The sequence below is a fragment of the Triturus cristatus genome, chromosome 4_1 (genome assembly GCF_964204655.1).
Source record: "Triturus cristatus chromosome 4_1, aTriCri1.1, whole genome shotgun sequence".
NCBI classification, from domain to species: Eukaryota; Metazoa; Chordata; class Amphibia; order Caudata; family Salamandridae; genus Triturus; species Triturus cristatus.
The window spans coordinates 1173585087-1173613065 of record NC_140585.1 but is presented as its reverse complement, the minus strand read 5'-3'; the positions used below and the strand labels follow the sequence as shown (position 1 = coordinate 1173613065).

At 43.6% G+C, this 27979-nt stretch overlaps 1 protein-coding gene across 7 annotated transcripts in view; it reads right to left on the bottom strand.

The window, feature by feature from the left end:
- LOC146856285 (von Willebrand factor A domain-containing protein 7-like) overlaps positions 1 to 27979 on the bottom strand; it is a 288620-nt gene that overhangs the window by 165635 nt on the left and 95006 nt on the right. For 5 of the 7 annotated variants that reach the window (XM_085654386.1, XM_085654384.1, XM_085654382.1 and 2 more), the window contains one exon: positions 14756 to 14984. In XM_085654386.1, coding sequence (XP_085510512.1) covers positions 14756 to 14977 — 222 coding nt within the window. In that variant the 5' untranslated portion in view covers positions 14978 to 14984. Of the gene's footprint in view, positions 1 to 14755; positions 14985 to 22407; positions 22440 to 27979 lie in introns of all 7 variants that reach the window. The other 2 variants (XM_085654387.1, XM_085654385.1) reach the window with 1 other exon arrangement.

The following is a 27979-nucleotide window of genomic DNA, read 5'->3' as shown; positions in this document are numbered from 1 at the left end:
TGACACCACCACCCCGGCTCTTACCTCCTTTAGTTGCTTTTGGAGCTTTAGCCACTTTCAGACCTTTCACCTTTGAGCCTGTGTCCCCCCTCAGAGGGCTGTATTTTTGGGTGCCGGGCTCCCCCACAATGGCGTACCGGTTGATCTGGGTAGTTTGCTGCATTACATCTCCGCCCTGCTGATTATTCTGTGCATTCTCCGTACCCATCTTGCATTCCTCTGAATCCTCTATATTCGCTTTGTCTGCAGTATCAAGAGGTTCGCCAGGAGTTATAGTCTCTTTAATCTGATGTTCCATGAGACCTGATTGCTTAGCTGTTTCCAGAGTACCTCCATCAGGCTGATTGCTAACCTCTGTAACTGCGCCATTTTGCTCATATTGCATTTGCATCTGTGTTGTGTTGTCATCATGTTCCTCAAAGACATCGGATTCACAATAGTTCTCCCTAGTTGCGCCAATATCTTCGCCTGTATCTATCTGGCTCGTCGTGGTCTTAGTTACACTGTCCTGTATTTTATTATCCACTTCTCTTTCTTCATAAGTCTCATAAGTCTCACTTATATCTATGTGCACAGTGCCGGGTTCAAAAGTTAGAGGTGATGTTAGCTCAGTATTTTTTTCCTCATTTTCCCAGCCTGCCTCAACTGCTGCATTCAGCATTTCTGCCATCACAATACCAGGGATGGACTCCTCTGAGCCACAGGATCGTAATACACCTACTGCTCTACCAGAGCGCAAGAACCGCAGAATTGGTTTGCCACTTTGTGTACCTGAGTCTGAGTCTGTCCCAGGTACTGCCTCTGTGACCCGCGGTGAGCTCGTAACCCCGACACTGCTGCTGCAGTTTCCTCCACCATCTGCATTACCGGCTACAGGAGCGACTTCCATGCGCCCCCGTCCCCTACCAGTACGTTGTGGGCCATGTTAGTCTCCTGATCGGCCCACCTGATATTTTGCTTAGGCAAGCTCACCCCTGCAGATACCTGCACCCGCGCTGCGTTCCAGCATGCAGGGCGTCCGGCGAGTATCGGCACATCCACAATATGCTGCCTGCTCAGTATTCCCACTGTGCTCGCCAGCGAATTGCACATGAGTGGGGCGGGGAGGGGGAGGAGGCAGGATCAGCGGTTACTCCAGGGAAGTTTCAGGGAGAGGCATCCTTAGACACAGAAACCATCCGCTATCTTCCTTTCGCCACCATGCATGCTTTTTACCATGCACATGCCTTAACCTTGCATGCCTATACTACATCTGCCTCCAATGCAAGGTAAGCATATTTAAGATAATTATTTGTGTGTGTTTGTGTGTGTGTGCGTGTGTGTGTGTGTGTGCGTGTGTATAACTTTTCCCATAGATAAACCATTTTATTTTTTGGTAATACCTTTGCGTCGTTTGACAAACTTTTCAGAACTAGTGCACCTGTTATTTCAGCTACTGTCTGGAAAGTTTTGGGGTGATTCATCAAGCGGGGTCAGAGAAAAAAGTGGGGTCCCAAAACATATTTTGCAGTTTTTGAAAACGGCTAAAGCCCAAACCGCTGAATGGTTTTACACCAAATTTGACAGAAAGATACATCTCAGTCCAGATAGAGTGCTTTTTTTTAATTTGGTGTAAATCTGTTCAGTAGTTTTGGAGTTAATAAAGGAAAATGTGTATATCTAGGGACATAAATCCTTTGTGGATCCACTTGCAGGGGATTTGCGGGTCTGGAGTCAAAAGCAAGGCCCTGATTGGCTGACTGCAACCTGACAGGAAAGTTGTGGCTGCCATTTTGTTTTTTGGTTTACCTGGGGGGGGGAGTGAAAAATAACAGAAGGTGTCAAGATACAGGAAGCCTGACCCCATTGTACAGATGGAGGGGTCCCTGAAGGAATTTTCCCACATTTGTTTGGGTCCTACTAGAGGTGCTCAGTGCGGCACCGAGTGTAATTTTGTGGTGAATCCGTGAACCCGAAGCACAATCAATTACACCCTCTCACACACCAACCCCATCACAGACAGTCAAAGGCCAAGCACAGAGTGAGGTTGGCTGCATGCCGGGGGGTTGCTGCAGGGCCTGGCTAAAGGTATGTTAATGGATTAGGGGTGGGTAGGGGTATAGGGTGGTAAATAGAAATGGAGAGTATGGGGGGTTTCCAACTATAAAGAAAAAATGTAATTTAAAAAAGCAAATCATTTAAAATATATCTCACCTAGTGGCGGTCACCTCTAGGTAGTTATAGTTAGTTTAGCTGTTCCATACGAAAAGTGTTTTTCTGTTGCTCATACCTTTAGCCCCGTTTGACGAATCGCCACGAAACTCCACAAAGGTGCTACTTTTTGACTAGTTTGTGCATGGAAAGTTTCAGGGTGATCCATCAAGCAGGGGCAAGAAAAAAGAGCGGGTACCAAAAATCGAAATCCCCATTAATTTTTTGTAGACTTCCTTAAGAAAAGCTACAGTAAATTCTGCTGAATGGAACTACACACAATTTGACACAGATTGTACTTTTTGTGATTTGGTGTAAATCAGTTCAGTAGCTTTTTAGAAATAAAGGGTCAAAAACATTTGTTTATCTGGATTATTGGGTACGCAAAAGGCTCTAGAGACCTTTGCAGGAGCGCTAATTCAAAAATAGAGGGCCATTTTTACAATGAAGGGGAGGAGATAGGCTTTAGACTTCCTGGCTTAATGCCTCTCTCCTTCCCTTCTGAAACGCAAGGATGCACCATATTTATAAGAATGTAGTGCAGCCTTGGGTTTTCCCTTGCCAACGCAGGCACCCTTGCAGGGGAGGATTGTTTATGTGTAGGAAGGTGTCCCTTCCTGCACATAAACAATCCTAGTCACTTTCATGCGTGCTGCTTCATGCAGCACACATGAAAGTGACACAATTGAAATTTTTTTAAAGCTTATTTATGTGCAGAAAGGGACACCTTCCTACACATAAACAAAAATGCATTTTGCTTTTTTCATGTGTGCTGCACAAGGAAGCACACATGGAAAAAGCAAAATTGAGGAGAAATAAAGCATTCTACTTGTTTCACCATCTTAGTTAAGACCAGTTTTTACCTGGTCTTAATTTTGGCACTGCCTCCCATGTATGCCACCCTTGTACATAGGGGGCAGCATCAAAATGAATGGGTGTTGCGGTGGAACGCCCACCACAACACCCACTGCCCACCCCTTTCACGCTAACCATAGCATGAAAGGGGGCCTTATGTACAAGGAAGCGTGAAGCCATGTTAAGTGACTTAAGGCTGCCTTGTACATAAGGCGCAGACCCTATCGCCATCACAACGTCAATATAGGTGATGTTGTGGTGGTGATAGGGGCTTGTACATATGCCCCAGAGTGTTTTGATTGACCCAGTGAGCTTTATTTCCCTTGGGCCAATTTGCTGCAGGAGCGAGCGCTCTGATTAGCTGCCACCAACATTAGAAAAACTTTGCTTGTAGACTTTGTAGGACTCTGGGGCTTAGTCTCCTTTCCTGAGTTTGAAAACAAATAGATACAACTGGCTGGGTCGGGATACCCTGTCCCCCCAGGCCCCATGAGGGGGACCCAGAGGGACCTCCCTGGGGCAAAAATACTGGTTGCATTGTTTAATTAAGGGCAGGGTGGGCATGCGGCCCCCCTTCCCGAGTCATATTTGGGTCCAGGGATCCCATCCCCTGGCCCCCAATTTGTTAATATATGGAGGAGGTGCACACCCACCTCCCTGAGTCCTTTTAAACCCCAGGGACCACATCCCCAGGGGCCCGGTTAATTAAAATTGCAGAGGGGACACATGGCCCTCCTCCCTGAACTGTATTCAGCCCCGGGGACCTCATCTCCCATTTCCATTTTTTTGAGGGCTGAGGGCCCCCTCCCTGAGCCTTTAAAAGGGCCATGACATCAAAGACAAGGAAGGGGATCATGTGGCTCCCCTCGCTGGGCCATTAATGGCCCAGAGGACTCCATCTCAAGGGGCCAGCTTACTTGCTGTCTCCAAAGGGAGCCCATCCCCGATACACAGCAGTTTCCATGCCCACTTTGGGATGGTAAGGGAAACTTGTGTTTTCTCCCACCTGATAGGAGCATCTTTAAAACTCCTACCAAATGCAAGAAAACACAAATTTTTCTCCCAGCAGGCAGGAGCTTTTCAATGCTCCTGCCAGGTGGGAGCAGACTTTTGATCTGTTTCCTTGTCTGCACTGATGTGGGCAGGGAAACAGAACAAGATATTGCTTCTGTCTGAAGAGAGTAACATAAATAGCTGCTCCCTGTGGGTGGGAACAATGCGGGCTCCCATAGCATGCAGGATCTGGCTGGGGCAGCAGGGGCCCTGGTGCTCCTCCCATGGCCCCAATGCCTGCATGGTGGCTGCCCTAGGTGGGCATCGGGACACCCAACATTTTAAAAAGGAGGCCCCGGGGCATGGGGGCCCCAGTGTCAAAATAGGCTTGGCAAGGGTCCATGAGGCCCCTCAATCCTTTAAATTCAATAAGACCCTGGGAGATGGGGTCCAAAAATATCATAGTAAGTACAAAAATATCAGAAAAAAGATGCGGCCCCGTTCCCCCTTAAAAAAGGTAAATACATGGCCTAGGGGATGGGGTCCCCAGGACCTATTAAGGCTAATCGAGGAGTAAGTGCATGAGTGTCTCAGTAAGTCTGCGAGTGGTTGTGTGAGTCTCTGAGTGAGTATGTGAGTCAGTGTGAGAGTGTCTGAGTGGGTTTGTGAATTGGTTTGTGAGTGTCTGAGTGCTCTCTGTTTAGCCCTCTTCTGCTCTGTTTTTGCCTTTTCCGCTTGTCTTTCTGCCCTCTGTTTTGCCTTTCCGGTCAGTTTTACTGCCTCTGTTTTGCCTTTCCTGCTCGTTTTTCTGCCCTCTGTTTTGCCTGTTTCTGCTCATTGCTGACCTTTATTTTGCCTCTTTTTGCTTATTTCTCACCTCAATTTTACCTCTTGCTGTCTGTTACTGACTTCTCTTGTGCCTTTTTCTGCTCCCTTCTGACCTATATTCTGCCTCTTTCTGCTCATGGCTGACCTTTTAATTTTGCTTGTTTCTCACCTGCCACTTTCTGCTTGTTTCTCACCTTTATTTTGCGTCTCTCTGCTCATTACTTATCATTATTTTGCCTCTTTCTGCCTGTTCCTCACCTTTATTTTGCTCAGTTCTGCTCTTTTCTCACATTTATTTTACTCCTACTGGTCATTGCTTACCTTTATTTTGCCTCTTTCTGCTCGATCCTCGCCTTTATTTGCCTCTTTCTGCTCCTTTCTCACCTTTATCTTGCCTCTTTCTGCTTGTTTCTGACCTTTATTCTGCCTCTTTCTGCTCTTTTATGACCTTTATTATCCTTTGGACCCACGGACCCCATCCCCCTGGGCCTGGCCTTTTTCCAATGGGCATGGCCCCCTTCCATGGGTGATTTTGACCCAAGGGACCTCAATCCCCAGGGCCCGGCCATGGTTCACTGGGTTCACCTAGGGCACCCATTGTGCAATGGGACCGCAAGGGAGTTTAAAGTCTCCCACAGTCTCTGCCAGTTCCCTGCCTCCTGCTGGAGTTACCTTTGATTTCACACACAGGGAGCTGCTTAACATGCAGGTCACTATGAGTGAAAGCAATTAACCTGTTTCCCTGCTCACTTGACAGCGGGCAGGGAAACAGATAAATGCTCTGCTCCCCGCAAATGGGATCATTTTTACAGCTCTCGCTTGCTGAAAGCAAAGTGTTTGCTGTGACTTGGTGGGAGAGGTTTAAGCTCTTGCTAAGCCACAGTAAACAGCTATGTACTGGGGTGGGCATGCTGGGACATGGCAGGAGTCAGCCCTGGGGGGGGGGGGCAGTTGCCAGGGCCATCTATGGCTCCAGGAGGGCACCCCCCTCCATTGCCGTACTTAGCCCCAGGGAGGTGGTGGTCCCTACGGCTGTTGGGGGGCTATGTGTCCCCCCATAATTTGAATTATTTGCCCAGATGAGGTGGCAGTCCAGGGCATGCGGGTTGCCTCACAGACACCTCGCATTAATTTGATGTTGAGCCCCAGGGAGGTGGTGATCCCCGGGGTGCCGGCTGGCCTGCACGCATCCATATTTTTAAGTGCTTCAGGGTGGTTGCGGTCCCCAGGGCTGTGAAGTCTCCCCGCATTACTTTATAAATATTTGCCCTGGGGTGGTGGGTGCCCCCGAGGCTTGGGGGTGCCGCATCGGGCACCCTCCGCATACATAAAAAGCAATGCCCGAGGAGGAGGTGGTCCACTGGGCTTTCATAAGCCCCTGGAGGGTTGACCCATGCACCTCCCTCAGATTTTTATGGTATGCCCCCGGGACCTGGCCCACCTGGGGTGTTATTTAAATGCAAGTGTATTTCAAAATTGAATTTCGTATTCAGGGAGCTTGTATTAAAAAGAAACAAAAATGTCATCCCGTCAACACTACAATTTGACAAAAATGTTTGGTTACATTAGGAGGGTACTCCCGATTGGGCCACAGGGCCTCTACCCAGCAGGCAAAGTCCTCTGCCACAGTGATGGGCCTCACAGTGAACCTCTTAGTTAAAGAAATGCAATGCCATTTCTGTGCTAAAAACATGTTAACTGACAAATATCATGATAAAAAATATCGTTGTCAAAAATATTGTGTCAAAAATATTGTTGACCACAGCATTGTGCTCCTATACTCATAATGGTAAGTACAAAAATATCAGAAAAAAAAGATTGTTGACACTAATTTGATCCAAGAATTGACAAAAATATTGATTTTTTTTATATAGAGTTTAAAGTAGTAAATGTTAAATATTTTCATATATATATAAAAATAATGTAAATTAAATATATTCCACTAATATTCAATACTATAGATAAATATATACTTATATAAACTTACAAGCACATATATGTGTTTGCAGGGCCGGCTTTAGCGCTGGTGGCGCCCGGTGCGACAAACACATTTGGCGCCCCCACGTCCCATGACCGCCTCCTCGGATTCTCTCCCTACCTCCTGAAAAAGTGCACCTCATCTCTCCTATCATAAGATATTGCTAAACACAGCGCCCCCTGAGGTCACAGCGCCCCCCTCCACAGGTCAGCGCCCAGTGAGGCCGCATCAGTCGCACTGCCCTAAAGCCGGCTCTGTGTGTTTGTATTAATATAAATGTATATATTATAGATAACATAATATAACTAATAGAAATATTTCTTTTACATTATATTAATGTTTTGTATTTTAAATGTATTCATATGAAAACATATATGTATATATAATTGCCTAGTAATAATTTTTAAATATTAATAAAATAAATATAATTTAAAATACATATGTTTTTATTAATTATGATACCATATATATATGTGTGTGTATGTATATGCATATATATAATAGAACCATTAAATATAAACAATAGAATAAATACAAAATATTTTAATTAATTTTGATAAAAAATATAACATTAAAAATGTAAAACTCCAAGTTAAAAACACATTTACTAAAAATATTATAATCATTAAAATACATTTAAAAATGAAACCAAATAATATAAAACATAAAAAATAAAAGAGTTAATAATATAAAAACAATTAAACCAATATTGTGAAAGTTATTGTAATCAAGCACACAAAATAAGGGGGACTAGGAGCAAATGGAAAAAAGGTCCAGTACCTGAGCCCCAAAGTCTACATTTCAATAACTAGAGGGTAACTGTTTCTAGGAAAAAGTTGGCCTATTAGGTCGCTGGAAGGACAGGTGAAAATAACTCCTTAAAAGAATATCTGTTGGATATATAGAGGTCAGAGGGGGGATTCCTCATTGATGAACAAGTGCCCCCACACACCCAAGCGGGTGTCATGCTTCATCATTGGGCCCCGCAAGAGGGCTCTTTGTCGGAGATCTTTTGGAAGAATGCTGCAGTGGTGAGTGTGGGTGTGTGGGGAGTGATGTAAGTGAGTTAAAAATATTGCACTGGTACCCTGAAAAAACTTTATTCTGGGATCCGTGTGATATGGTTAAAAACTGGAGCCGAGAGGAGTACTCTTGATCTGGTAGTCAGAATTGGGAGTATTTTCCTTCTGCGTATCTCAGTGCTTGTGGTGATAAAAATCGATGGTATCTGGTCGACATGTTCCACGCCTATTGTGGTCCCTAGTGGATCCAAAGGCGTTTTTTCAGGATCATGCAAAAGTAAAGTGTGGAAAGTGAAGTACAGGGGTTTGAGTGTCGCCTTCCCCCATGACGAGCAATGCCCAATGATGAAGCATACACTAAATTTGGGAGAAAGCTAGATGTTGGTCCAGAAAGCGAGCTTTTTGTGATTTGATGTAAATCTGTTTAGCAGTTTAAGAGATATTTAAGTTTAAAAAAGATAGATATCTGGGGGCCCGGATCCTTTCAGTGGACTCGCGGGATCCTACCTGCTGTGGTCGCTTTTTTGGAACAACAGCTAAATTTCTGCCAAATTTGGTGTAGTTCCATTAAGCAGTTCAGGCTGTAGTTGTGTTTAAAATCCCTATGGAAAATTGCATTTTTCTCGGTCCGCCAACCGTGCTGTCGGTCAGAAAAGTGCTCTTTTACTATGTGCTTGTGCTGCGGACCCAGGAAAAGGGCTGCAGCACAGGCTGCAGTGTGAAAGAGCAGTTAGTGCACATTCATGTACCGTGTGCCAGGCACCATGTGCTTTCTGGCACACAGTGCATGAATGTGAGTGGGAGCACTACATTTGCCCCCAGGGCCACTTTTCAGTGGCTTTGCATGGCGACCCCAAAGTCCGTTTCTGACAGCCTTTTCATGGCGGTCAGACCACCATGAAAAGGCTGTCGGAATGGCACCACCTCCATGCAAGGGAGACGATTCAAACCGCCGCCCCAACAGGATCCTAGAACCTGTCGTAGGCGGCTTGCAGTCCGACCACATGCATCAAAATGTGGCGGTTGGACCAACGTTCTGTCGGCGGTGGGCCCGCCAGTGACGCCCTGTCGGCAGCAGTCCCACAGCTATAGTAATAAGGCCTTACATTAATGAAAAATTATATTTAAAAAATCGATATTATTTAAAACAATATTACTTATTTCAAAAAATATTCTTCTCAATGATATTTGTGCATTACACTATTTTGGTTCATGATATTTCATTTCTGACATTTCTCTGTATCCTGGTATATTTAACTTGATATTTTGTCGAAACACCCTGAAAATATTCATATACGTGGTTGTGCATATATTATCTAAACTCCTTGTGACTGTGAGCTACAATGAGCTGTTTTGTTTTTTGTTTGTTTTAGGCTTATTTTGTTTGTATTACCACCACTACGTTACTTACGTGCTTCTATTTGCACTTGTGAGAGGAGACAGTTACATATGAGGCATGTTCATGTTTATAATGACTATGTTTCAGAAGTATCGTGGACAGATGTTCAGGTCAGTACATAGTTTAGAAAAGAATAAGTGCAGGGCCTAAATTATTTTCAGAAGCCTTCCCAACCTGCTGCTGAATGTCTGTCCAGCCTTGACTCCACATCATGCCTCTTACACTTTCATCCACCACCCTAAACTCCCTGTCCCTTTACCTCACTCTTACAGGGTCTTTTTCATACCTTCTTTCTCCCTTTGTTACTGTTTGTCTTCCTCCTATTTTCTTTTTTTAAAGTTTTTTTATGGCAAATATTTTCATTGTTTACTCTCACAAGGGTGACATGTCTTGCGACCGGAGTTCAAAAAGTAGAGTTAGTCTTTGTAGGAACACACCGGCTGGCTCAGTCAGTGAACCTCATTTGTATCTTTTACCGTCTTGTCAAGAAGACTAAGAGCATCAACATAAATGTAATCTTTTTTTTTGAAGAGGGGTAGTTTGTGTCATAATTTTTTATTGAAACTTCCTCCTATTTTCCCCTTTGATGCATTTATCTCTGGGGCAATGACCGGTGATGAGAAATAAGTCCATGTCCCCAAAAATGTGTGCTGGTGACCCCCACCTGTAACCACAGGCTCAAATTAAGCACTCATCTGGGTTACAAGGAAAACATCTCTCCAAGCAGAGAGTAAAAATAAGAATATTGGTTAGCAAATGATCAGGGTTGCTGTGGACATGTATTTTGAAGCATAACCATATAGTTAGTTGTCTTTGTGGCTGGTTAAACATTTTGTGAGCATGTGAAATGGGTCACAATGGTCAAATCTTACTAAGTAGAAATATGATTGGTTTAGTATCATATGGCATCAGAATAATCTGGTTCTAGCATAGGTTGGATTCAGAATACATTGCTTTTTAGATCTGCACTGATTAGCAGGAGCATGGGAACTTTGGGAATGTCAAGGGAAAGGTTATCCTACAGGTGGGTGCCAGCACAAGAGAAGTATCTATTGGCTTTGCTTTTGCAGTCAGCTCTTGTGTTTTGAGGTCCAAGTAGCGTGTGTATGTGAGTGAAAAAAATCTAAGAAAAGATCATGGCTTTAACCAGGGAGCCAGTGCAGACTTTTCAAGTGGAAAGTGTTGGAATGATGCTTTCATATGGCTCTGTGTCACAACTAGCCATGTTTTGGGCTTTTTTGAGTCACTGTCCTTTGTGTGGATGTAACCTGGCAAAAAATGCACTGGTATAGTCCAGAAGAGAGTTGACACTGGCATAGGGTTCTTTATGGAAGTTATGAGGGCTGTTTTTGCTTGAGGATATTTAGTTAACAGTGGAAATATTTCAGTACTGCTCCTATTTGAAAGCTGGTTCTGTCTACATGTTACATTACTCTTCTATTCCTCATAATGGTCTTGATGGAGGAAAAAGTAAGGGGTCAGGAAATTGAAATTTAGGATTTCACACACATTTAAGAATTTATAACTTTTTCCTGTTGCATGCTGGATAGGCTTGCATGTCATCTGATGTACAGATGTTTTTTCTGATGCTCAGCACTCATTATCCGTGTCTGTTATGATCGAGTACAAAGATTGCCATAATTACATGTGCACAACTCTCACCCTGATATTGTAATCAGATAATTAGCCAGAATAGTTGTTGGGAATTTTGCCCTTTCTTCAGCATCACCCTGGATTTTTCTGATTTTTGCTGAACACTATTTTTGGCTGGGTATACACCTCTGTGCACTTTACCCCTGCTAACCAGGCTAAAGTGTTTGTACTCCTTTCAACATGAAGAAATTAGTATACACCTGATTGTCATGTTTAACTTACATATGAGCCCCTGATATATGATAGCAGGGTGTACCCATGCCTTTAAGTTAAATATGACAAGTGGACAGCAGCACCCATTGTACCATCACTATATTAATAATGTAAACACAACTCCAGGCCAGCCATCAGTAACCTGATTGTGCAGGTGTTACCTGCAAATTGGGCCTATATCTTCCATTTAAATATTTAAAGGTTACCCCTAAGTGGGCTTTAGTGCCCATAAAGAAGCTAAATCAGCCTTTTATTCTCCCTCTTTGACAAGTCCCTAATTAGCATTTCAGGGGGTGTGAATGAGGTAAACTTGCTCGCAGCACTGGGACAAAAGACCTTGAGTTTAAGGAGGTGTTTTTGTTTCCTTGACAGCATGGCCTGGGGTTTGGCCAAAGGACTTGATTAACTTCAAAGAGGCTAACCCTATCACAAGCAGATGAAGTTAACACTCAGGCCTGCATTCTTCTTTTGTTCCCCAGTCAGACAGACCCCCATCACAGTGGACTGCTTGTTTGACATCACAGTATCAGATCCTTTTGGAGTGTCAGTACCTTCTTGACAAGTCTGCTCAGGTTTTTCATATGACACTTGCGGCATACTTCAAAGAGCCCCCCCGTCACAGGCAAATGATAGATGACACTTGATCAGGGTCCTTATTTTGTCCCAGACAGTCAGGGCCCAATCACAGTGCACCACTTGAAATTACAGTGTCATACCTTGTTTGAGAAGTCTGCTGGGTTTTCATATAACATTTGGGGTGTACTTCAAAGGAGGTAAACAGAATGCCAAAACAATTTGTATGCATCTAATGTCTGGTTACTGAAAGCTTAGCTTTGTTCTTTCAGACGTCCGAGTTTATTGGGGGGGGCAGGGCACTGCCTAAAACCTAGTGTTAGGCATGGGAGGACACTATGATTACCATAGTTAAAGCCCACAGAGATCTCCAGCCCTCAGAACCCATGTTAAGTGTGGCCGAGGACTTCAAATGCCCAACGTTGGTAGGCTTAGCCCCGTGAACCTTTATCCCATTGGTTGGTGTGCCCCAGGTGTCATTCTCATCCACTAGCTTGTGTCAGACATAATTGTGGTCTATACCTGCTCTCTGTATTGGATAACATAATCTCTAAGGGAACATGGTCTCGGTATTTTACAAGTAGAAGTTCAACCAGACCATATTTTCACTGATCCAGATGATATGTTTTTATTAAAGACAAAATTAGGAGTCTGGAATTGTGTTTTCTCTTGTATATGTATTTGTCTTTTATGTTCATACAATGATACAATATATGTTGAAGAGATTTTATGGAATATATGGAATGTATTAATGTACTTTTTTGGATCTATTTCGTGTTTTTTTTATGTGATTTTATTAAAGAAATAATTTGTACTACTTAAATTGATGTGTAAGATGTTTTAAAGGTTTTCTTTTGTAACATTTCATTCTATGAATGCTAAACTAGCTTTGAATGTGGTTATAGTGTATATGTTTCTTAGGTGCATTCCAAAGGGAAATTGTTTATAACTCTCACTATTGTACCCAGGACATAGAAGCGGACACCAAGGGTCATAAAGCTGACCTCCTATTTAAGCTACGGTAATACAACAGGCTACAAGAGGCCTTTCCTGCAACTGCCCAACTGATCAGCGGCAACTGCTTTAGAATTGTACTACTTTGGTGAATTGAGGCTTAAAGGACTAAAGTGAGAAGGTAACATTTTTGACCAGGATGAACCCGATTATGTTCTCCGACCCACACTCCATTGCAGTTAGTATCAATTTGCTCCTATCTCAATGTTCTACCACAACCATTCACTATAACTGGAACGTTGTCCTTCTTAGCCCTGTGTCTACTTGAAAATTTTCAAATGAATATCTTCAGTTTCCCTTACTAGATTTTTGTCATTTTTATGTAGTTTTGTTGATTACATTTTACTCTTTTTTTCTAATCCATTTTGGGATTTTTAATATTTTGCATATTAAATACTGATCTAGTCCTGCTAAATATTTTACACATTGCTTCTAAATCAAGCCTGGATGCTCTCTGCCACAGCTGCAGGGGGGCTGGGATAAGATTTATTTAGAGACTTGAATGATTCATCCCAACAAAGATTGCAATTGTTGCTTGAGGGCGGTACTTACCCCCCCCCCAAACTAATAACCACATTTATGATACTAGTTGTGGGCCTTGTTTAGTGTGTACCTACTCTATCATGCCCTTTTGGAGGTAAACCTGGTAGCGATGTTCCTGCCCTTGAGATCTACCCTGGAATTGTTTTACTAGATGTGAGGTCATGAGCTCTTGTGCTCCTCACATATTAAAAGTTGATATGTGAAAAGCTTTAGGCACAGCTTTACCATGTCTTTGACTGTGCAAGGCAGCATATGGTGTTCATTACCAAGCGCAAAAGATGGTTTGCGCCACAAAAATGTGCCAATTTCTTGTCCGTTTGCATCGAGGGGTCTTTACTGGCGCAGATCAGTCCCAACAACCATAAATTTTGATGCAAAACCCAGTCTAGTAAGGTAGCCAGACTGGACATTGAATAAAAAACAAACACCTACATGAAGCAGACCGAAACAAGGCAACGTTGGTTTGTATCTCAAAAACAACCAAGCATATTGCAGAGCACACATCATGTTGAGGTTCCTTCTGAGTTTGTCTAGCCATAGGAATCTACACAGGAAGGCAAAACTCAAATTAAAAATGCTATACTAGACAGCGTACTGTCACCTCTGTACTGTAGTGCAGTGCTGCGTGTGATAAAAGGCAGCCTTGTGGAAGTGCCAGTGCAGGGAATGACCACAGAAACAGGTCGATATAGCTCTGGACTTTGTTTCCCGCCTTGCACAATGCAGTACACCAAACTTGATTGCGTTACTTGACAATTTAGTAAATCTAGGTCTTAGAGTTTACTGCCTGATAATATCTATTTTTATCCCAATTACATTTATTTACAAGCAGTTGCAGTTCATTATGAGTGATGGTGATGGAATATCACTGGTAGCACATGTCACTGTAGTGACCCTCAAATAGCATCTTCTGGACGATCCAAATTAAAAGTAATGCAAAATACGGAATACAAATTTCTTTCAAATTACCTTGATTGTCCTGTGATAAGTGTAATGCAGGGGTCATTAATAGGAAGCTATGCACAAGGTTTAACTTGTTATGCAGAATACAATAACCCATAACACAAATAAAAATATGTGATGTTGAGGAAGCGAAAATCAGCATTCAGACAACAGCATTTGTAAACTGCTATAGTTGACCGTCGAACCTCATCTCATGTGGCTGACATTGTGCAAAATCTTCAGAATGCTTTGTCTTCGCCAAGTGCCCCCACTTTATGCAGTAATGGGCACAATTTTTATTGAGGCAAAATTGTAAACAAGTTCACAATGAAACAACTCTTACATGCACCAATGCCACTCTTAATTATTCCTTCTCAAGTTTATTTATCATTCATTTCATCCTTGTCATGCATTCTTTGTTCTTGCACAGTTTCTGACATCTCCTTTCTCTTGCTACAATCAACTCCTGTAATATTGCAGGAGTGCTCACAGTTATATCCTGCTGACATTCTACTGATGCCCTCTCACACTTTCAAAGCTCAAAGAACTTACTTGGCAGTAATCTGTTGGTAAGGTAATGCCTTCGAAATTTGGGGTTTCCAGGAACATTCTGCAGATCCATCTTAATACTCCTTGCTTTGTGATATCGGAGTGTGTCATCCCCTTCCCTAATATTGGGGACAGGTAGTTGGATGGGATGAAGCCTGAAGACTTCATCATGAACAGCAGAAGAATAGCCACAAAAAGAAAAAGTTGCCGGGGTTCCATCTTCATTATACCGCTGGATGAAAGCAAAGTAAAAAAGAGTTTCAATATACTACATTAATACATCCAACGTTAGTCACATCTTACTATTCTCATTGAAACAGAAAACATGCCACATAGCTTAGATCAAACACACTTGGCCTGTGGTCAGCAGACTGTTGAATCAACCAGAACAATGAGATATAGCCCCAGGAGGCAACATATGAAAAGGGGAGGGTACTGCTGCCAAGTCAGATCTCTGGTGCTTCCAGATAGTATAGATATGGGAAACAGCCATTACAACGCAGCCGTAACCACGCAGTACCTTTACCACGCATGTGTTACAACACATGCACTGTTACCACACATAACCATTATATGAAGAAAGGTACTCCCTAAAAGCACTTTGTAGGTCCAGGAACTAAGGGGGGGGGGGGACAAAAACCACTGGGGTATACACCTGCATGGCCTGTATTGCTTCTTTGTAAGCTTGCTAGAGCTCTGTGGGCTGTCCATCATAGAGATTGTTAAGGCATAAACATAGGCACAATTATTTTAATATTTTTTATTTATAATCTGTTTTTAAAGACAAAACATTATAGTTGATATTAATACAAGAAAGAGAGTCTGATTATACAAAGTTAAAAACATGTTTGTGAGAACATAAATTATTCAAACATGGTAATGCAGAGTTATGCTTCATTATAATACATCACATATTTTTGTCTATCGTGCTGAGACAGATCTAAAAACTATACATATGCGGTAACACCGATAGCAGTAATGACTTTTAGTACCCCCCTATAAATTCAACCGCACTTGACCATTATTATTATTATTATTATTATTAATCATTTGTAAAGCGCGACAGCTACCTCCAACGGAGGTGTCCCGGCGCTTGCATCCAAAAGAGGGGGGGGGGAGGGACGGTAGAGAGATCGAGGCGCTAGAAGGAAGACGAGAGGTCAAACAGCCAAGTTTTGAGGGCCTTTCTAAATGGCAGTTCCGCTTTGATCTGTCGCAAGTGGTTAGGCATCATATTCCACAGCGTAGCCGTTTTTACTGCAAAGGCTCTCCCTCCTATCCTTGCTTTCCTATGGCGTGGAATGGCTAGGAGGTTCAGGTTGCTGGATCGAAGAGTTCTGGCATTCTGATATTTTTGGAGCCTCTGTCTCAGATAGCGGGGGCCAACCTCTCTGAGCGCTTTGTAGGCTAGGACAAGAGCCTTAAACATCACTCTTTTTTTTACTGGCAGCCAGTGTAGGCTTTGCAGATGGGGAGTAATGTGATACCTTAGTGGCACATTTCTAATCACTCTAGCAGCAGCATTTTGAATTCTTTGAAATCTCTTCAAAAGATAGTCAGGGAGACCAATGAAAAGGCTGTTGGCGTAATCTAACTGGGAGGTGATAAGCGCATGAACCACCATCTTTCTGCATTCCATAGGAAGGAGATGAAGACATCTGCGTAGTGCCTTCAATTTCCAAAAACATTGCGAGGATATATAGGCTATTTGAGCCTTGCCTGTTAGTTGGGTATCCATTCTAAAACCCAGGTTCCTTGCTGAATTGACCGGAATTGGTGGGGGGTTAAGTTCTGATGGCCACCAGAGCTCGGATTGAGGAGGGATCGGCTGATTAAAAAACAATATCTCGGTCTTGTCAGTATTTAATTTCAGGCAGTTATCGGTCATCCAAGAGGAAATATCACGGAGACACTGCCTGAACTTAGTGAAAGCATTCTCATTTTGCTCTTTGAAGGAGAAGATAAGTTGGGTGTCGTCAGCGTAGGAAACAACACGTATACCCAAGCCTTCAACAATGGATGCCAGGGGGGCCAGATATACGTTGAACAGGGATGGACTCAGGGCGGATCCCTGGGGGACCCCCTGCAATAGTGTCTTAGAGCTCTACACGTGCGGGTGAAGGAAAACTTGCTGGGATCTATCTCCCAAAAACGACTTGAACCAGCGTAAGACGGTCCCTGTCACACCTAGTGAGTGGAGCCTATTGAGCAGAATCTTATGGGAGACCATGTCGAAGGCTGCCGACAGATCAAGCAGTACCAGCATGGCACAGCTTCCATTATCCATTGTCTCCCGAATTGATTCTGTCACCTCCAGCAGTGCCGTCTCAGTGCTATAGCCTGCCCTAAAACCTGATTGTGAGTCATGTAGGCAGCTATTGGATTCGAGAAAGTCTGACAGCTGCCTTTGGACCTCCTTTTCCAGAATCTTTGCGGGAGTAGGGAGATAGGCCTAAAATTCTTCAATTCCGTGGGATCAGAGTCTTCTTTTTTTAGAATAGGACGAACAAAGGCTTTCTTCCATTCTGTAGGGAAAATTCCTGTGTCGAGTGAGGTGTTCCAGACATTGTTCAATGTGTTGTTCACTGCAGGGGCTAGGAGTTTGAGAATTCTAGCCGGGCAGGGATCAGAGGGGCAGCCAGACTTGACTTTCATAAGATCCCTCAGGGAAGCGTCCTTTTCATACCGATGGAAATCAGACCATTTACCTGAATGACCAGTCAGGGGCCTCTCCTGCTCATCCGTAGTCGGGAAGGCAGAGTAAAGGGGTTGACGGAATGATACTTTTAAGGGATTGAGGTTTCAGAAAACTCTCTACTATCTTAAATATCTCCCTAGGGGAGTTCTCTGCCTCCATAATTTGTTTGGCAAAAAAATCTTTCATGGTTTTACGCTTGAGGGTATGGAATTTTCTCAGTGCTTCCTTATAAGTCTCCTTAGCTGAGATTTCATATTTTTTTCTCCAAATGCGTTCCAGTTTTTTACAATGACTTTTTGCCATTTGGAGTTCGGTGTTAAACCACGGCGCTGAAGGCTTGCTCCTAGCTACTTTACAGGATCTGATCGGAGCAATCTTGTCTAGGGCAGAGGTCAGCCATGTATTGAAAAGGGAGGAGTCTCTGTTAGGGTTACCGGAAGGAATAGGAGTGGTATTAGCTAATTCATTTCTCATTGCATCAAGAGTAACTTTCCTCCAGTTTCTTCTTTTTTCTACAGTGGGTCCATAGTATTTAGCAGGGCATAATAATCCCAGCTTAAATGTGACTAGCATGTGGTCTGACCAGGTTACTGGTAGCGGTTTTTCCACACTGATGTCCCTGTCATTAGAGAAAATGAGATCTAGTGTGTGTCCCGCTGAGTGGGTGGGGGAATGAACTAATTGCACAAGATTTAAACTTTTTAGTGCATCATCTACTAAGGAGGTTTGAGGGCACATAGCAAGGTCCATATGCACGTTAAAGTCTCCTAGTACAGTGTAGCTGGAGTAGCATAGTGATGATAGATTGGCGATGCAATCAAAAAGTGGCGACCAATAAGAAGTCGGAGTACTAGGGGGTCTATAGATCAGAAGTCCTGCCATTGACTGGTTTTTGTTGAGCTTAATTTGAAAAGACAGGGCCTCAATAGGACCCAGCTCCGTTATTTTTTTGTATGAGATTTCCCAGTCTTCTTTCAGAATTATTGCCAAACCTCCTCCAAGTCTGTTGTCGGCTCTGTTGGCAATAACCATTCTGTAGCCTAAGGGAACAGTCAGGCAGATGTCTGGATTCGATCCTTCTCGCAGCCAAGTTTCAGTCAGAAATAGCAAATCCAGATTTGAGGTTTTTAAGAGCAGCCACAGATCAGCAGCATGCTTAGGCAGCGATCTGCAGTTTATCAGGGCTGCTTTGATGGATTGTTTCTCCTGATAATTGTCCAGTCTGTTAGCCTTAGGTGATGTGGAGATATCAGGGGACTTTATAGGTATCGGTCTAGGCAGACGGAACTTACAAGATTTGCACTGTGACTCGCAGGGATTTCTACCCTTTATCAGCATTCTGTCTAGTGAAAAACAGGTCGGAATTGCACAATTCGGTTTTGACAAATCCAGCAGTTGTTTCCTAGACCAAATTTTTCTCCCCCCGGGAGGATGACAAGCAGAATGTCCGGCCCCGGGCGCGGGACGAGCGCGGACGGGCGCAGACGGGCTTGCCTTTGGCGCGCCTTAGGCGCGCCAGCGGCGCGCTCGCGCCATTCTGCCGTTAAATACCTGTTAGTGTGCTGCGATTGGCCTAGGCCCCACACACCCCCTCAGCTCACCGTGTCAGTGCGCATGCGCCAAGGGCAGGCACTAAATCATCACAGCTGCGCTGTCAACAGGGATCGTAACGGGACGCCAATAATAAAAACACAGTAAACACTTAAAAGTAGGCAGTAAAATTTAAAGTAAAACAGTTGTTATTTTAAAAATGCTGTGCAAAATAAGCAAAACGACCAATCAGTCGCGTCTCTCCCGGCTGAGCCTCAGGAGGATGCAGTGACGCGCGCTCGCGCCATTCTGCCGTTAAATACCTGTTAGTGTGCTGCGATTGGCCTAGGCCCCACACACCCCCTCAGCTCACCGTGTCAGTGCGCATGCGCCAAGCGCAGGCACTAAATCATCACAGCTGCGCTGTCAACAGGGATCGTAACGGGACGCCAATAATAAAAACACAGTAAACACTTAAAAGGAGGCAGTAAAATTTAAAGTAAAACAGTTGTTATTTTAAAAATGCTGTGCAAAATAAGCAAAACGACCAATCAGTCGCGTCTCTCCCGGCTGAGCCTCAGGAGGACCATTCTCACCTCATACGCAATACCACACTCACATACTCTCATCTCACACTTGGAACTTCCCAACCTTGCAAACATACACCGATAGAAGTAATGGAGAGAAAATTTCAAAGGTAATCGGCACTGGTGTTGTCAGTTGGCAGTTCAGAACAGTCAGGTCAATGCACGTTTCAGTGGGAATGACAGTTATCTTCCACCTTCATCAGGACCACCTATTTGGCTAATTTTAGGAGAGTGGGAGGGGGTATCTGTATGCATAGAAAGTTGACCATCAAGAACCCCTTGCTTGTTACTATAAATTGTTAATTGATGGGTCCAACATGCTCTCCCAGTGGAAGGCTACAGTGGTTTCTGTTACCACTCATAGCCATTACCATGCATATTTCTACAACACATATGCATTTATTTACCAGGCATGCCTTTACAACAAAGGAACGCTGTAAAAGGTAGAAATGGTAAAGGCATTGGTGGTGAGGGCATTTGCTAGTAATTGTGGTAAAGACACTGACATGGTCAAGGCTGTCAGCGTTGTTATAGGAAATGGAGAGACCCATCCCCTTCCTCTTGACAACCTGTGCCGCGTCTAGCCTCAGAAGAGCTGCCTCATAGTCCTGTATAGAGGTAAGGGGGATTGGACCTGATGCATGGGGGTTGCAGATTTAGGGCTTTAGACTAAGGGTGGTTTTATAAAAAAAAGTCCTGGGGTGTGGGGGCGGGGGTAGGGGGGTATTTCAAGGCTCAGCCTTAGGGGCCGGGTATTTTTAAACAGGGCTGTGGGGAGGGATCATGCTGGGGTATAGGTTTAGGGCTGAGGGCAGGGGTCGGGTATATTTAAAAAGGGAGGGGCATGCTGGGGTATACTTTTAGGGCTTAGGGCAGAGGTTGAGTATTTTAACAAGGGCTGGGGTCTGGGGGAGGAGAACACCGGGGACCGGTTTGAGGCCCGGGGTAAGGGAAAACCTTTACCACGCATAGGCCTTTAACATACATGCCTTTATAACGAAATTCGTTGTACAGGCATGTGTGGTAAAGGCATATTTATTATTTAAAAATGCATGGTAATGCATGGTAAAGGCATTCACGTTGTAACGCATGTGTGGTTAAAGCATACTTTGCAATGGAATGTCTTGTACCATCATACTTTCAGCATAGATGTACTGAAGTATTCAACACTATAATGCCAGCTTGACGGCTTTTAGGCTGAACTGGCATAATGGGTGGTGTTCAGGAATGGGAACGAATGGTGGACTTGGAGGCTTTGGGCATTATTTGGAACTGGTGAGATTTATTATTGTGAAAATATGGCCACTGTAATCTATATATATATGTTTATGCCCATGTGGCCAACACCATGCAAGCCCTGAAGAGGGTTGGCTGCAGATGTATCATACTGCTGTATTACTTTAAAGTTAAAAAAATAAAATAGAAATTCACTGAAAGAACCACAAAGGTTAAAGTGGAGTTATATATAAGTAAGACAGTACGATTTTAACTTATGTCAAAACAAAACCGAAAAGTCGCTGGAAAAAAACAAATGTTAAAGTGGAGTCATACATATGTCTCGTAATAATAAAATAACTACTGTTTAAAACAAGGAAAACTTAAATTACATCAATATAACTTGCATCACTATGATTACATCATTGATAACGTCTGAAATCTGCGGCAGTACATGTTAAACTTATGTGTTATGTATAACTGGTGAATTTCAGTAGATTGTAAAAAAAAACAGTTTGTTTTACTATTAAAATACCTAAGTATAACTCTATTTGAACCTTTGTTTTTTCAGTGAATATGCATATATTTACACCCCCACACACACAAAGAGGGGCATATGAGAAAGAATTCATAAAGGGCAACCATATAATACGGGCCAATATTTCCACCAAGGGTTTCTGGTGACATAAACTACAAGGCCAAAGACTGAGTAATTAGTTAATTTCACCAGAACCCTGAGATGCAGTCATGTTACCACATAAGTGTTTTTTATATTACATGTTTATTTTGGATAAAATAGCTTGAAAAGGCTATTCTCTATCAAATACAGCTAATAATGGCCACTGATTGGATTATAATTTTTAGGTTTCATTTAACTTTCATGAATACATTGTTGATAAACCAATGAACAATGGTGAGAACCTGTGGACTTATTCCATTTGGTAGCTGCAGTGATTTCAACACAATTATGGATTTATGCATTTGCTACATAACGTGCATGATTTTTGGATTTCACAAAACAAATAGTTTCTACACAAACTGGATGAAATTATTAGCGCCAGACATTATGGATCATAATTTGGATATGCTTCTGCATAATTTTGATGACCTTGCCACCCAATAGGGTCCCTCAATTGCACTGAAGATCGAAAACATGCATAAACGTATAGGTATTACATTTTACTCAGAAAGATATCAAATCAGACACATGTATATTAAATATGTCCAATGAAGTTCTGAAAATAAACACACGCTCTCACTGGCAACCACAGAAATGCACTTAGTATGGTGAAATCCTGGGCTAATCAACCAGGTGAAAATCAGCATGCTCATAACTTTGTACATATGTACCAACAATTATTTGAACATAGATTTCCATCCTGGAAGTGTTTAAAGTGTGCTCCAGCGAGGAACAGGACTAAATGCATTTTTAGAGAAGGGATGTGGCGGGAACACCATCAAATGGATGGGGGTGTAGGAGAAGAGGATAAGCAGGGGGGAAACCATTCCCCCATAGAGAAAATTCCTCATTTACAAGCACACTTTTTCATCAATTTTCCACATGCGATATTGTTTTTATGTTACAATTTTTCTTGAGAAAACTACATATGCACTTGTCTACTCACATTTTTATGACGTCTGATATTCTGCAATATTTCTGAAATTCAGTACAAATACCTAAAATGTCAATCATTCCAAAGATAAAAGTAGTGATACAGGAGTACATTTGAGGTTTTTTTATTGGAGTTTTGTGATTACGGCACGCTGCTCTAACATTCGACAAGAAAATATTAGTGGTGAGATAGGAGCAAGTTTACGTAGAGGTCACGCTCAAGCATTTGCTGAAATGGATAAAATAAATCACACATTTCCAAATGCGTTTAGAGAATGCAAAACTTAGCATTTCATGTACCTGGTGAATTTTCAAAACTTTTTAAAGAATTCCTGTCAATGTGGTACTAGTTTTAGGACCGTGGTGCCATTTCTCTTCCACAGCGGTATAAGCAGGTAGAATTCATATGCAGTGGAGTAAATTTAGGTAAACATGGCAGAATAAATATGCGTTAATCGATATAGAAACACTGATGTTTGCAATAGGTCCCTATTGTTAAGGGGCAACCTCATAACGGTTTTGTAATACAGCACCAAGAAATTGACAAACCACGTGGTATTGGGATTTCCAGGCATGATAGTGCTTATTCAGGAGACACAAGAAACTGACAAATTGAAATAAGGCTACTATGTTAAATTCAGGGGCTAAACAATATGCTTCTTCTTCCTTGATTTTTTCCAGCTCTCTATCAGCAACCAAATTACCTTCTTACTTTGAAGACTTTTTTCTGAAAGCCTGAAACATACTGAAGTTTGGAAAACCAACTAGGATCAACCTGTTTCCATCTGTCAAAGTTATGGACTGTTCAGAACAAAAACCCCAAAACAGAAAAGTGAATGTTCATTTGTGTGAAACAACTGAAAACTATTTTTTTTAGCAAAGCCTGCTAAACCTACAATGTAACCTTTTTCATACACATGCATGTTAAGCAGTTTAATGTTATAGTGTTCTGAAATTGGCTTATTTGAACATGCAGAAAAGTAGAGGCGGGTGAGCCACTGAATACTCCTTCAAGGCTTGAAGCACTTGCCTGGCTCAGTTTGAAGTCCTTCTGGACTCCTGACACCAAAACAAGTCAATCCTTTGGTGCTTGCACCTCATTCTCGAAGCCCCAGTGTGTGCCCCGCACTCCCTGTGCAGCAGATGATGTACTGGCCACCCTCACAGTGCAGAAGTCTTTCTTTAGTTTTTTGTCACGCCCTGAGGGATTCAGATGAGCTGACTGGCAAGAGGCCATGAAAAACTGAATGGTCTGAACTCCAAAGCCTATCATGACAAGCTCATAAAAGTCTGTCCCAACCCCAGCAAGTATAAAAAGCCTGCTAGGCCTATCTGAACTCCCAACTGTGTGCTGCTGAGGTATGCTCTCCACCCTTGTCTCTGTGAAGACCTTTAACTCTGTGGTGGTGGGGATAGAGGAGTTCGAGTTGGAGGGAGACCTTTGTTTTTCTAATACCTGTAATTGCCATGACTGAGCCGTTCAATCTGACCTGAGGTTGGCTGCTTTGTTAAGTTGGAGAAGTCAGTTATAGCAAGATAAAAAGTAAAATGCCTTTCCTTCCTTAAAATAAGTTCTTTATCCTAGAAAAACGTCTTGTTTCATCACCATTCAAAATGTAATAGGTGCATTTGTTTATTTAGGTATTTTATTTATTAGCAGGTTTCATCATACAGCACGAATAGCAGCCCGATATAGGACTGAAGCTAAAAAAAAAAAGGAAAAGCAATAACAAACAAAAAGCATAGCAGGGCATATAAGTTTACATGGTTCAAGGCTATGTTCAGCAAGGACAAGAGGCATACGGAGAGCATGTGACTAGCGAAAACATGAAAATGCATACCCAGTTTTACTTCATGAGTCTCTCGGGTTAGTTTGAGGCCACCATCCGAGTCCCACTCCACCCATTCCCTGGGAGCCAGCCAGGATAGTGCGCGGCCGCTGGGGAGACTCTGGTGTCTGCACTCCCAGGCCATGATTTCCTCAATGAGAGAGTGGCACTTCCTTGAGGTCATGGATCAACAGCTGTGCCTGCAGGGGGCCCAAGATGTTTTTCAGGTGATGTGCCTGGGGCAGCAAGGAATAGTAGAGCTTCAGCTGATCATTACAATATGTCATGTCTCCCAGCCAGTCCTGGGTCGGCCACGGCCCCCCACACACACAAGACCTGCTTCTTCACCAGCAGGAGTGCGAGCAATGTAAAGCATCTAGGGCTTGATTACAAGTCTGTCAGTACACGGGCCACCAGACTCACAGTGGCGGGGTGGTGGCGGTCTTCCGACCACCCTGTTGCATTTAGGGCGGTCGGACAGCCATTGCCCTGCCGCAGACACCAGGGAATCACCATTCCCTGGCGGTGCTGTGGCAGTCTTGAGACTACAATATACTTGGTGGGACCATTGTGGTTCCACCAAGCATAATATGAGTTTCATCTATGCGACAGTTTTCATGGCGGTTCCTACTCCATGAACATCATGACAGAGAGGAAAAAAGGGGGCCCTACAGGACCCCCTTGTTCCTCAGGCCCAAGAGGTGCATGCATGGGGGCACAGCATGTGCCCCCCCTATGTGTATTCACCTTAGTTCATGCGCGGCATGGACTTTACAGTCCATGCCGTGCAGTAACTGTTTTTGGCATTCCCATTGAGGTACCCATTTCCTGAGGTGCCATGGAAGTTGGAGGTTTGTACCAAGAGTGCAAAATGTACCTGCGTGCACCTGTAATATAGCTCAAAGTCTGGAGAATTTAGCCTCCCCTTAGCATACGGTAGAGTCAGAGTTTCCCACCTCACCCGGGGTTGTTGTCCCACCCAGATCAACGCAATTAGATGCAGCTTGAGGGTGGTGAAAAGAATTCTTGGTAAGAGGAATGAAGATGTTGGTGAATAGGTAAAGAAGCTTAGGCAAAATAATCATTTTTACCAGGGCAATCCATCCCATCAGCGATAGTGGGAGAGTCCTCCCATGGACCACGCACTCCTCAATGAGGGTCATGGGTGTTCCGTAATTTTCCTGGACAACTTCTTTCTTCCAGTGTATCCAAACTCCCAGATACTTGATAGAGTGCTTTGACAAGAGAACTGGGAAGTCTAATGTAGATGGGGTCATAGCTGGTGTCAGTGGGAATATTGTGGATTTGTTCCAGTTTATAGATACCCCTCCAACAGTGCGAAACAGAGTATATTCTCAGATAACCGGGGTACGGTTGTGGGCCGGGTCTGTAAGGTACAGCATAATACCGTCTACTTATAGGGACACTACAAGGTTCCGGGGGGGAAATGCCAAGCCCCCTCTGCCCGTGCAGCTGTCATATGGCTCTGGCCAGGAGCTCTGAGGCCAGGGCACAAAGAAGGGGGGGACAGTGGGCAGCCCTGTCTGGTGCCCCATTCAAGGGGGAAGGTCTCTGATAGTAGCCCCCATGCATATGCGTTGTGGTCGGGAGAGTATACAATAATTTCACCCAGCGTATTGACTGCTGTGGGATGCCTATCCACGCGAGTACCACTAAGACGTATGACCACTCCAGGGAGTTGAAAGCTATGGTGACATCCAAGAAGATCTCCACTGCCTCCTGTGTCGGGGTTAAGCTGGTGCAGAAGCGTAAATAGGGTTTGCAGATTATGTGCCTTAGAGCTGCCTGGTATAAAACCCACTTGGTCTAGGAGCACCAGCGTGGGCATCAAAAGAGTTAGCCTGTTGGCAAATATTTTGTCCAAGATCTTGTCATCTAGATTTAAATGTGATAGTGGTTGATATGAGTCAGGGGCATCCGGCGGTTTACTCGGTTTTAGTGGCATAATGACGATAGATTGCCTCATAGTGGGGGAAAGTACCCCTTGTTTGACTGCTTCATTAAAAACCTGCAGGAGTTGCTGGGCCAGTAAAGCTGCATAGCATTTCTAAAACTGAACCGGCAACCCGTCTCCTGGTGCTTTGCATGCTGGGAGCTCGCCTATAATTGATCGGACCTCCTCTAGGGAAATGGGATCCTCCGAGAGGCATCTGTACAGCCCTTCTATCCAGGCCAAAGCAACCCAGTCAAAATATTGTGCATACTCCCCGCAGAGTGACAGGGCACAGGAAGCACATAAGGCAGTGTAATAGTCAACTAGTTCCAGTAATATATCAGGAATCTTGTAAATTGCTTTACAATCCCCCTTTGTTAGGTGTGATGTCTTGGATATGTCAGTCAGGTCACAAAAGTATTTCAAGTGTAAGTAAGTAACCATTTTGTATAGCGCTCAAATGCCCAAGGGCGTCTTGGTACTAGCGTTCCCAATGCAACTGCGAACAGCACATGGTTTTAATTGGAAACCTGAGAAAAGAGACAGGTTTTTAGTCATTTCCTAAAGGGAAGTACATTGGATTAGGATTTCAACATCCAGAGCATCGAGTTCTAAAGTTTAGAGGCACAGAGCAAAAAGCTCCTGCCGCCCCATCTTGCCTTATTTATTCTGAGGACGGCTACTAGTTTAGCTGACCCTGAGCTTAGTGTACGCCGTGGTCTATACCAGGTAAACAACTTTTTAAAGGACTCTGGGGCATATTATCAAGAAACGAGGTTAAAATTATCGCCTCTTTAGCGGCAGAAAACTGGCGCTAAAGCGGCGATAATGGGCTTGATAATATGCCCTTGAGAATTCCCATAGATGCCCATGTACTGGTGTCAACATGGGCTTCTATGGGAATCCTCCAGGGCATATTATCAAGCCCATTATCGCCGCTTTAGCGGCAGTTTTCTGCCGCTAAAGAGGCGATAATTTTAACGCCGTGCTTGATAATATGCCTCCATGATCCTGTCCATGGAGAGTTTTATGCACCAGGGAGAGAGCTTTGAATTTCATCCTTTCCCAGACCAGCTGCCAGTGATGGCTTCGGAAGGACTAAGAAACAGATGTCAATTTCGGCATTTTCGAAAGCAGCCTGGCGGCTGCATTTGACGCAGCTGACGTTTTTGCAATAAACATTGCTGAGAGCCTACATATAAGGCATTACAGTAGTCAATTTTTATGACGACTAATGCCACAATTACTGTCTTTTGAAGATCTAGAGGAATAAAAGGAAAGAGTTTTTTAGAATTCTAGTAGAAAAGGGAAGATGAAGTGATTTGGTTAATCTGATCAGAAAAGCATCATTTTCTGTCAAAAACAACTGCTAAATTTATGGCTTTTTGGACTGGGGAAAGGAGTGGGACTAAACTTGACGGCTACCAAGATGAGTTTCAGAAGGTTGTGTCATTCGCAAAGGGCAGTACTTCAGTTTTGTCTGAATTTAGGGCCTTATTATGATGGCGGATGGACCCTCACCGACAGGCCGTCAGTGATGGTCTGACCACCGAGAGCCCTTCGGTCCGTCCACTGGATTACAAAACTGACGGTCAGACCCACAGCGGTGGGAGGAAGGTCGCCATCTTTGCTAGAATCAGTGATCCCAACAGGACGGCGGTGCGAAGACAGGCACCATCATCGGTATTACGATATCCCTTTCGGAAAGCCTTTTAGCGGCGGCAAAACTGCCATGGAAAGGCTGCCAGAAACGGAATTTGGGGGCCCCAAGCAGGGTCCATCCATCGGGTCCACTGTAAAGT